The following is an 11,302-nucleotide window of genomic DNA, read 5'->3' as shown; positions in this document are numbered from 1 at the left end:
CCATAGTCAAATATCCATGGCTCTAAGATAATGCTCTGTATATGGTGAGACCAAAATGTTCCTATCTATTATAAGCTGCTGAAATCTGGCCAGACCATCAAATGGAATCTGTACCTCTTCCGACTACTATTTGTTGTGACCGATGTAGAACGCTCTCTCTGGGATATGCTTCACTTTCAAACAGAGTATCCAAAATTGTCTTGATTCTTTCTTGGCCTAAAAAGATGAGCAGTTCTTTTGGCTCGGAATCCATACACAGAGAAAACAGATTCGTGATAGCAACCGAATTTGTTTCCAATCGAATGATTCGGTTGCACACATAGAATTTTTCGGTTCTATCAACAGAAAGTCAGTTGACAAAGAAGAATTTCAGATAAAGCAACCAAGCTTTTGTTACTCCGTTTAAAATTTTGTAGCCATAACTGTAAAATTCGGTCAACAAGGAGAATCATTCGATTGGCAACAAATTCGATTGCTATCACGAATCTGTTTTCTCTGTGTATTTTTCCAAAAAGATGGGAAAAGTTCACAGCTAACAATGGCCAATACTTTGAATAAATTTATATTGTACTAATGTTTCAAAATAAAAGCTAAAAATTTAATAAAAAAATCTCAAATTTTTAGTCATACACCCAATAGTTCTACAAATATTCAATTATAACTATTTTCTTTATATGACAGGGGTCATTGAGAAAGTGAAGCTTAAAGAATCTTAAAAAATTTTCCACTGTTCAGATCCCCCACATTTTCAGACAACTACGTACAATTATTACGAAATTAATCCGGCTTTATCTAACCAGGGGGTCGATTCTGTTTCTGTGAAACGGTGAAAAAAAAAATATTACACAAATTGCGATTCCCGTTCTTCAATTTGTTTTATTTAACTTGAAAAGATTTGAATTTATTTATCATTTTTTCACTAAACGAGAATCAGAAACTCTATGAAAATATGAAAAAACTTTTCATTTACACAGAACCAGAATCGACCCCCAGATATTTTGTATGTGAGGTGTAATCTCTATGTGAGGTGTAAGTTCCAATGCACCCTCAAATTTCCGAGATATAGGCAAAAGTATATCTTTTTTGGACCCTCGAATTTAAACATTCTTAACTCAGTCATTATATAACCGATTTTAAATTTTTAAACGACATTTAAAAGTTCCGAATGCGGTCTTTTTAAGTATATATATATATTTTCACTACTCTATTAATATAAATTTGTAGAGATTTTTTTAATAATATCAAAATTTATTCCTTTAATTTCAAATAAAAAATAAAACAAAAATTTCAAACTGAAGTTATTATTTCATAGATTCCAAGGAAACATGAATGAAGAAAGGACTTCATGTAAGCAAATACAGAAATAGCTTCACATCACCTATGAATTCACGTTTTCATTAAATATATGAATGAAGTGCTTCTAGTAAGCAATGAATGTTGCAATATCTAAGATGCATGAACGGAGCACTTACTGAAAGCTGGTATATCATACCTGAATGTAAGGAGTGAAGACGCGCTTCTTTTTTCAAAAAGTAATGCTTCCAAGTGGGAAATCGCCATATAAAAATCATGACTTCTGTAAGCAGGTTTGTAAGGAGTAATATTGCTTCTCTCCCTTACAAACCTACTTACATGTAAGCTCCAATTTTTGCTGGGATCATACTATTTCCTTTTCCTCTTATATTAAGATCCAAATCTAGAACTCTAATTAGATTCTTAACTTAGTTACTATAACTTTGTAAATTTTTAACCGACTTAAACAAATGAAAGTTTGTTTTACTCAGAAGGATACTGGCTTTAAGAAAGAAGATCTGACGCATTACAGAGAACATCAATTACTAACACAACGGAACTTATTTTTTTACATATATAAAGTATCCTAATATACAGTGGTGGTCAAAACATATGCAACCAGCAACAGAATTTTACAAAAGTGGTTTAAACTAGTTTAAGATGTAAACAAAAATATTCATTTGCTTATAATATTTTTTAATTAATGCTTTAAAAATAAGAATATGAAATTTAATTCAGAATTTTTTGCATTGAAAAGAAAAAAAAATTAAAAAACTACGTATGGGTTGATATTTCATTGGCCAAAACATATGCAACTAATTGCTTTTAAACATTTCTGTCTATAAAACTTAATATTTCGTGGCAAATCCTATATTTTCAATGTCGGCCTTACATCGGGAAGGCAGTGAAGCTATTAAATTGGCAATAAAATTTGCAGAAATAGCGTTCCAAACATCTACCAATCCTTGAAAAATAATATCTGAATTAGTGCAATTTTCGGGGTCGATTCTTTGATTAACGATTTCCAAAATGTTCTCAATGGGATTTAAATCTAGTAATTGTGGTGGCCATTCCATTACCGAAACTCTTTCTTGTGCTAACCACGATTTAACAACGTGTGAAGAGTGCTTGGGGTCGTTATCGTGCTGAATAACTCATCGAAGAGGCATATTATCCTCAGAATTTGGAAGCATTACTCTTTCCAAGATGTCGCTATAGATAAATCCATCCATTATTTCATTAATTTAGAGCGATGTGACAACTCCAGCAGCAGAAAAACTGCCCCCATACCATTACGTTGCATCCTCCATGTGTCAGTGTCTTTTTACAGTATCGTGCTTGAAGCCGCGTGTTAAGTGGTCGTCTTACGTAACACATGAAATCACTTCCGATGATATTAAATTCGGATCCTTCGCTAAATAGGACAGTCGTCCATTTGTTTTCTGTCCAATTTAAATACTCCATAGCAAACTTCAAACGTTTCTTTTGATTACGTTTTGATATAAGCGGTTTTTGCGCGTAGGGAAAACGTCGGTGAAGCATGCAGGATGCAACGTAATGGTATGGGGGTTGTTTTTCTGCTGCTGGAGTTGTCACATCGCTCTAAATTAATGAAATAATGGATGGATTTATCTATAGAGACATCTTGGAAAGAGTAATGCTTCCAAATTCTGAGGATAATATGCCTCTTCGATGAGTTATTCAGCACGATAACGACCCCAAGCACTCTTCACATGTTGTTAAATCGTGGTTAGCACAAGAAAGAGTTTCGGTAATAGAATGGCCACCACAATTACTAGATTTAAATCCCATTGAGAACATTTGGGAAATCGTTAATCAAAGAATCGACCCCGAAAATTGCACTAATTCAGATATTATGTTTCAAGGATTGGTAGATGTTTGGAACGCTATTTCTGCAAATTTTATTGCCAATTTAATAGCTTCACTGCCTTCCCGATGTAAGGCCGACATTGAAAATATAGGATTTGCCACGAAATATTAAGTTTTATAGACAGAAATGTTTAAAAGCAATTAGTTGCATATGTTTTGGCCAATGAAATATCAACCCATACGTAGTTTTTTAATTTTTTTTCTTTTCAATGCAAAAAATTCTGAATTAAATTTCATATTCTTATTTTTAAAGCATTAATTAAAAAATATTATAAGCAAAAGAATATTTTTGTTTACATCTTAAACTAGTTTAAACAACTTTTGTAAAATTCTGTTGCTGGTTGCATATGTTTTGACCACCACTGTATATTACTTAAATGTATAACATTTAAATATCTATTTGTATTTTTGAGTTTCTAAATTATAGAATAATGAAAACCCATCCGCTTTTCGCCAACATTGTAACTGTGCTCTCATAGCTATTTATGTACAAGAATCTCTTTTCTCTCTTATGATATTTACACCTTTTTTCTCTCACGATTGGTTGTAGTTATACGATCTATTCTATTTGCAAGTATTAACCGTGTATTGTTTTCTATTTTGTGGTAAAATTGTTTATAATATTCTTTCTAAGATGTTTTAGCTTTTTTTTGTAAATGTACGAGTATGAATGATCATTAAAAAATTCGTTTAGCACCTGTCTTAATGAATTGTATTTTGTGAGTTTGTTTTTCAACATGTGTGTTTGTATGCGATTAATCTAAAAGATTTTGTTTCACTCAGCATTTTGTTTGATCATTATGATTTTTTTTTCTATTTCTGTTTTTGTGTTTAAGATTCAATTATTTTGATGTTTTGTTGTTTATAATTCGTACTCAAAAGTAGCTAGAAATATGGAAAGATTGTTTTCATTTTACATAACTGTTTGATTGTTAATGGTTCTTGATATTTAGAGCCTTAGGTTAGAATTGATATTTGACAAGAGTTTCATTTATTAGCCAAAATAGTAGCATTTACATATTTTTCGATATACATTCATATTTCACATACTACTTTTATAACATAGTATTTTATGAGAACCAATTAAAGTTTAGATTATATTGTTCAATGATAATGAATCTAATATGTTTTACTATAACAATTTGAATTAATAACACTCAGTATGCAAAATTGTTGGATCAAAATTAATTTTAATTTCGTTCAGTAGTTATAATCACCAAGAGTTGAACATTTTATAAATTAGATCCAATATGTAGATTGAGAATCTAATCTTTATCTTCTTTATATATATAATTCTTCTGTACGTGTGTTAGTAACTGAACTCCTCCTTAACGGCTGGGCCGATTTCGATGAAATTTGTTGTGTGTGTTTGAGTGGGTTCCTGGATGGTTTAGATTCACAATTGACCTACACAGGAACAATGGTCATGGCACCTCCCATAGAAAGTAAAATTTTATTATATCTGGTCTTCAAACTTTGTGTGAGCTAAGGCAGAACAACGTTTGCCGGGACAGCTAGTAATCTATTAAATTTTCAAAACAAATATTCGAAAATTTGTTCTAAATAAAAAACGATGTATGTATTTACTTATGTCTTGTTTTCGTTGTTGGCTACCATTAACGCTAAACTACCGTTTTCGCTAAATTACCGTTACAGAAATAATCGAAAATACCGTTATCTCAAAAATACCGTTACCGTTATTCTATAACTAATTCAATATTGTGAAAATACGCATTATTATCTGTAATTGAGTTAATGAAATCTTCAGAAGCTAAAATCTAACTTATTTAAATGAATTTAAATTATAAATCAGACCGAAATTACCGTTACTATAATGAGCGCATATGGCTTAATATAAAAAATGAGCATTATCATTTCGAATCGATAGCCAATCTTACTTTTTTTAATTCCATCTCCTTAACGACATTTACAAGAGTTTTATAGGTGTTATTATTATTCTCGGAAGTGGATTTTATATGGGAGATATGGCTAATTGTGAACTGATCGCAACAAAAGCATTATTAATGTCAAATTATACATAATAATGATATTTATAAGAAATGTATGCGTATTTTAGTATTTTTTGGAAGTGGGCTAATATGAGGGATATGATCAAATATGGACCGATATTCATAAAATTCAGGAGTTTGCATATTGCGTAAAATGTTGATTCGATAACGATATTTATTTATGTGCTTTTCGGAAGTGGTCGTTATATGATCATTTATGATTGGTACGACGAGGATTACACAGGCAAACACAATTGTAATCTTGTGACCTGTTTGTACTTTCCTAAACACTTGAGCTGTGCAGAATCCAAATCTGACCTCAGAATTTGCCCATCACATTTGCCTAAAGTTTTATGAAACCCCGTTTTTCGGATTCAGCGCAACACAAACAAATAAAAGAAAGTATACTCTAGTCCATGGGTTTCGGTTTTTTTTAAATTTTATCGGCCTGTGTTATTGTGATAAATTTAAACATTTATGACTGTTCGAATGTGTACTTTATATTGGGCTATAGTCAAATATGAACCAATCCCCAAAAACGATGGCCTTGGGATTTCTTTTTACATGTAACCTTATTTTTGTAGAATGTATCATAAATAGGGAACACATCAAGGTTTCCAGAGCTTTGATTTTAGAACATGTGGTCCAAAGTTGAAATTTTTATATAAAATAGCTCAAATTCCAAAGGGCGTAGAGACGACATATTCAAAAAATAGGACATGTTTTTTATATCAAAATATTTTCCGTATAGATACCTTACACAAATATATTATCTTAAACATTTTTTTTTTAAATAAAAAGGAGTTAACTCTTTGCGGTTGAGTGGTCACTTTACTAACCTCATTTTCAATAGTCTTTAAAACATAGTTTATTAGCATCTATTGCCATTTTGCCAAAAAACAGCAAAAATCTACTATTATTTAAATTTTTAAATTGAAAATCATATTAGATATTGATCTGAAATCTTTTATATCAAGACCTACCGATTTCCAAAAATACAAAAATCTTTGAAATCGGTTGGGAAATAAATGGCAAGTGTTTAAACATTTTACATGTCGAACGTACCCTACTTTGAGCCCCCATAGCGCCGCCCCTGGAGTATTTGTAGAGACCATTTTAATAACTTAAACCAGCCGTTTATTTCCAAATTTTTGATTCTGCCCCACCGTATAGCGTTAAACAAGTATTAATCTCAAGATATTAGAATTAATGTATCCATTGTTTTCTCAGAAGATAATTTTAAATATTTAAATTATAGTATAATTTAAAGATTCATATCTGCCGTTAAGTCTCCGTTACTTCGGTTTTTATACATTTGTATACCCACCATTTCTAATTCACATTAGTAGATATATATTCTAGGTCCTCATATGATTCTAAGTCTATGTCCTTCCATCTGTCTGTTAAAAACACGATAGGTCCAAATATAATGATCTAGCTGGCTGAAATACATTCTGTTGATAAGGAATTTACCTAGCCCCATACAAAAACTTCCCAAACACTTCATTCTGAATAAACAGGTTTTGCAACATTTGCCGAATCTGTCTGGCCACATATTCTGAGCGTTTTTCGGCTAATGCAATGCTCGCTTCAAAGGAATCATCGCAAATAATGATTCGGTGCAAAAATTATTTTCTCTTATAGGGTTCAATTAGCATTTAGGACATTCAAAATCGTCTTTCAAGGTCTCTCGGCTTCAATTCGTATGGTACCCAATTTCCCTGCTTTTGGATGAATCCTGCTGCTCGCAAATGTTTTGAAATTGTTACTTAAGTAGCTCCCAATGATCTTGCAAGATCTTCTTGAGTTGTAAAACAATCGCTATGGAGTAACGCAAGTATTTTTATACCCTTCACCTTCGTTAGAAGGGTATATATAAGTTTGTCATTCCGTTTATAATTTCCACAATATATAAAGTATATATATTTCCGACCCTATAAAGTATATATATTCTGGATCCTTATAGATAGCGGAGACGATTAAGCCATGAGCGTCTGTCTATTGAAATCTGAAGACCCCAGATACCTTCGGGATCCAAATCTACAATAATTCTGTCAGACATGATTTCTAGAAGTTTCCTATTCAAAACCAGCAAAATGGTCCACAAATGGCTGAGATATTAGGAAAAAACCAGGACAACCTCGATTTTTGACCTATATCTGGATTACTAAGTCATTAATATAGACAATATGGATATCTAATTATAGATATTTCAAAGACCTTTGCAACGACGTATATAAGACCTACAATGGGTCAAAATCGGAAGAAATATTTTTTAACCCGAATATTTTATTTAAAATTTAAAAAAATCTAATTTAAAAATAACAATTAGAAGAAAAAAATTTTTACAAAAAATTAAAAAATTATAAAAATTTAAAAAAAAAATTTTTTTGTTTTCTTAAAAATATTTAAAATTTGTATTTTGTAGTATAATTTGGTAAGATTCGGCACAGCCGAATTTTTCGAAACAAATTTGGCATCATTATACCATACACCACCATAGCACATAGGTCTGGCGACCCACTTTTTTTGGCCAAAACTAAAATATTCACTTATATACATAAATTCATACAAATGATACAATTAATAACAAAAAACATACATTTTATTAAGTTTTTAATAATTTAACTTTTTTCTATTTTTTTCACTTCCACTCTGCCAAACTCTGAGTAAATCACAATTTTTGAAGTAAAAGTATCCTGAAACAAAAATTGATTTCTTAAAAATAAGCAAAAACTAGCAGAAAGTTATGGATGATTCCTAAGCACAAAATATCACTGTAATTTTGTGCGTTTTTGGTTGGTTGAAATCGGTTGAAATTATGTATGTTATATACATTATATAATTATGAGTAAATTATAATTTTTGAAGCAAAAGTTTCCTGAAACAAAAATTGATTTCTTCAAAATAAGCAAAAACTAGCAGAAAGTTATTGATGATTCGTAAGCACAAAATATCACTGTAATTTTGTGCGTTTTTGGTTGGTTGAAATCGGTTGAAATTATATAAGTTATATACTATTTTTTTTTATAAAAAGTTAAAATCACTGATTTTTAGGTTATGAAAGTTTTTTTATGTAATTTCTTATTACCATAATTTTTATTGAATATTTCACTATTAAAAATTTAACTACTTTCCATCGTCATTAATATCCATAACTAACTGACTTAAAAAGTTTATTTATTTTCGTGTAATATGTGACTCAAAGAAAACAAAAAATTACACCACGTGTTTCAGTTTACCACTGCACTTAAAACATTGAACTTTCTCCCTTCATAGAATAACGGTTAATTGAAGTTTGTAAAAACAAACTATTTTTTTTGTTTATCTGAAGTGTTTGCTACTACATCCTAACAACAAATATAGGAAAAAGAGTTTTGAGTTTTGGCCAAAAAATGTGGTTCGCCAGACCTATGTGCATAGTGGGGAGGGTAATTGCGTTTTTGTAGAGATGTATGTAACGTCCAAAAATATTAGTCTAACACCTTAAAGTACACAGATCGACTCAGAATCACTTTCTGAGTAGATTAAACGATGTCCGCCTGCCTTGCTTTACCTTGTGCGCAAAGTAAAGGTCGCAATTTTGAAGATATATCGATACAATTTTGAACATATAATTTTTTCGGCCCATGGACGAAGCCTATTGAAACTGGCTGAAATCGGTCCATTTTTTCATCTAGCCCCCATTCAAAAGTCCTACCGAAATTGAACTTTATCGGTTATAAATGTTTAATTTGTATAGGTATCTACACAAATTTCGCTACAAATAAGTTTTATATACACGTAATTCATGTCATTTAATTTTAAGATGATCGGTCCATAATTAGTCATATCTCACATATAATACCCGCTTCCGAAAATCACTTTAACATGCATAAGTCTCTTAAAAATGTTGGTATGCACATAAAATTCAACAAAAATAACTTCATATAGACATAAATCACACGAAACATTTCATGGCGATCTGTCCATAATTAGTCATATCTTCCATATAAGGCCCTCTTCCGAAAATCATTAACGAAAATAAATTACTGAAATATTAAAAGAAAAATATTTTTGCTCATTTACTTAGTGTAGGGTATTATATGGTCGGGCTGACCGACCATACTTTCTTACTTGTTTTCTTATAAAATATGCATTTCAAATTGTATTTTCTTTAACAAAAATGCCTATAAAAATAAATTAAGTAGACATTTTTCATATTAAATACAAATTTAATATAAAACCGTTTAACCGGTTTGACAATTATTGATCGAATAACATTTTAATAAAAATTGCAAAATGTTATTCATTAGAATAAAAAATATATTTTTCCTCGTTTATTCGAATAACAATTCTAGTAAAGATTCTGTATAGATTAAACAAAACTCAATCATATTGATATTTTAAAACAAATTTGTGTACATGGTAATTTAAGGGTTAATAGCAAACTACTAAATAAAGTATCTCACAATCAACAAAGCTTTTCAAACTTAACAAATAAAAGCTTTATGAAAGCTTTTTTCAACAGAAAACCAAAAGATACCAGCTGATAAAAACACACAGCTGTTTATGAAATGTCAAAATACTGCTGTTGTTATCAGCAGTTCAAACGAACCCATGTGTGTTCATTTATTTATTTATACACATACAAACAATTACATTTGACAGCAGCAGTTTATAATAGTAGAGACATCCATATACATACATCTGTATATAAAGCATTTTGTACATAAAAAGACATAAAATTGTTAACAAAAAAAAAAAACATATTCTGTAAATACTTAATTAATACTTCTTCTATTATCTCGTTATCAATATTCATTTAATTTCCCCATAAGAACTATTCAAATTTAAATAATTTAGTAAAGTAGTCAGTCAGTCATTATCACTTAAGTATTTAGCCGTAACAGATTCTTAATAAAATGAATACCAAAGAAAAATTAGATTATATTAATCAACATATCGGTGTACATCCCGACTTTCCCAAAAAAGGCATTGTATTTCGGTAAGTTTTTAATTGAAAAATATACATTTTAATTTATGTTTTAACCTAATAATTTTAATAAATTTTAGCGATATTTTTGGAGCCTTAACTGATGGCCAAGCTTGTAAATATATTAAAGAAATTTTATTGGAACATGTACGCACAGAACATCCCGATGTAGAAATTATTGTTGGTTTAGAATCGCGTGGTTTCCTATTTAATCTGATGTTGGCATCAGAATTGGGCATTGGTTGTGCTCCCATACGCAAGAAGGGCAAACTGCCCGGAAAATGTGTTTCTGTTGAATATACTTTAGAATATGGTTCGGTAAGTTAAATTTCTTCATTTAGCTCAAACAAAATGTTACATTTCTATTCTCTTTTTTTCTTATAGGACATTTTCGAAATCCAAACAGATGCTATTAAACCCGGTCAAAAAGTGCTTATCATTGATGATTTATTGGCTACCGGGGGTTCCTTGGAGGCTGCTGTTAAACTAGTGCGTAAAGCAGGCGGTGAAGTTGTTAAGTGTTTGGTTGTTATGGAATTGGAATTTTTAGAGGGTCGCAAGAAAGTCGATGGCAAAGTCCATTCTCTACTAAAATACTAAAAAATGTAAAATATAATGAGGCACAATTTACTTTTTAAAAAAGCAATAGAAGACACTTCTACCTGATACTATGCATTTACATGTTTTTAAAAGAATATATTTTTGTGTAAAACTTTTTTATATGAATAAATACCTATATGTATGTAGCTTTTTTAAACAGAAAAACTTAAATCCGTAATAAATAATTGTTATATTATTCTTTAATAAAATACCAAATAATGAATATAAACAACAAATGCAAAATACATATTGAAAAATGATTTCAAAATTTTAAAATCTAATTGGGGCAACGTTTCACGCGCTTTCTGGATGAAGGGGTACGACAACAAACACAATTGTCGGATTTTGCGACGGCGGCAACATCAGTCATTTCGTATGTCTATTCGAATAAGCCACAAGCCCAGATTCCATTAAAACAACACTATCCATGTCATCGGTTAAATTCATACATTACATTCCATACATAATTGCATCGAGGCTTTCATACTAATAAAAAAAATTATGATATCTCACACACAATGAAAGACCCTTTACA

The 11,302-nt window shown here is 30.5% G+C and overlaps 1 protein-coding gene across 1 annotated transcript; it reads left to right on the top strand.

Moving 5' to 3' along the window:
• The first annotated feature begins 10,013 nt into the window (after nt 1-10,013).
• Nucleotides 10,014-10,932, top strand: Aprt (adenine phosphoribosyltransferase). The gene is made up of 3 exons (XM_065504344.1): nt 10,014-10,179; nt 10,248-10,485; nt 10,552-10,932. Exons 1-3 carry the CDS (start codon nt 10,097-10,099, stop codon nt 10,765-10,767), a joined length of 537 nt encoding a protein of 178 aa, XP_065360416.1. The 5' UTR covers nt 10,014-10,096; the 3' UTR covers nt 10,768-10,932.
• The last annotated feature ends 370 nt before the right edge of the window (nt 10,933-11,302 follow it).

This window comes from Calliphora vicina, chromosome 3 (assembly GCF_958450345.1).
Source record: "Calliphora vicina chromosome 3, idCalVici1.1, whole genome shotgun sequence".
NCBI lineage: Eukaryota > Metazoa > Arthropoda > Insecta > Diptera > Calliphoridae > Calliphora > Calliphora vicina.
The sequence above is the reverse complement of the archived record's forward strand: the minus strand, read 5'-3'. Positions and strand labels throughout refer to the sequence as shown.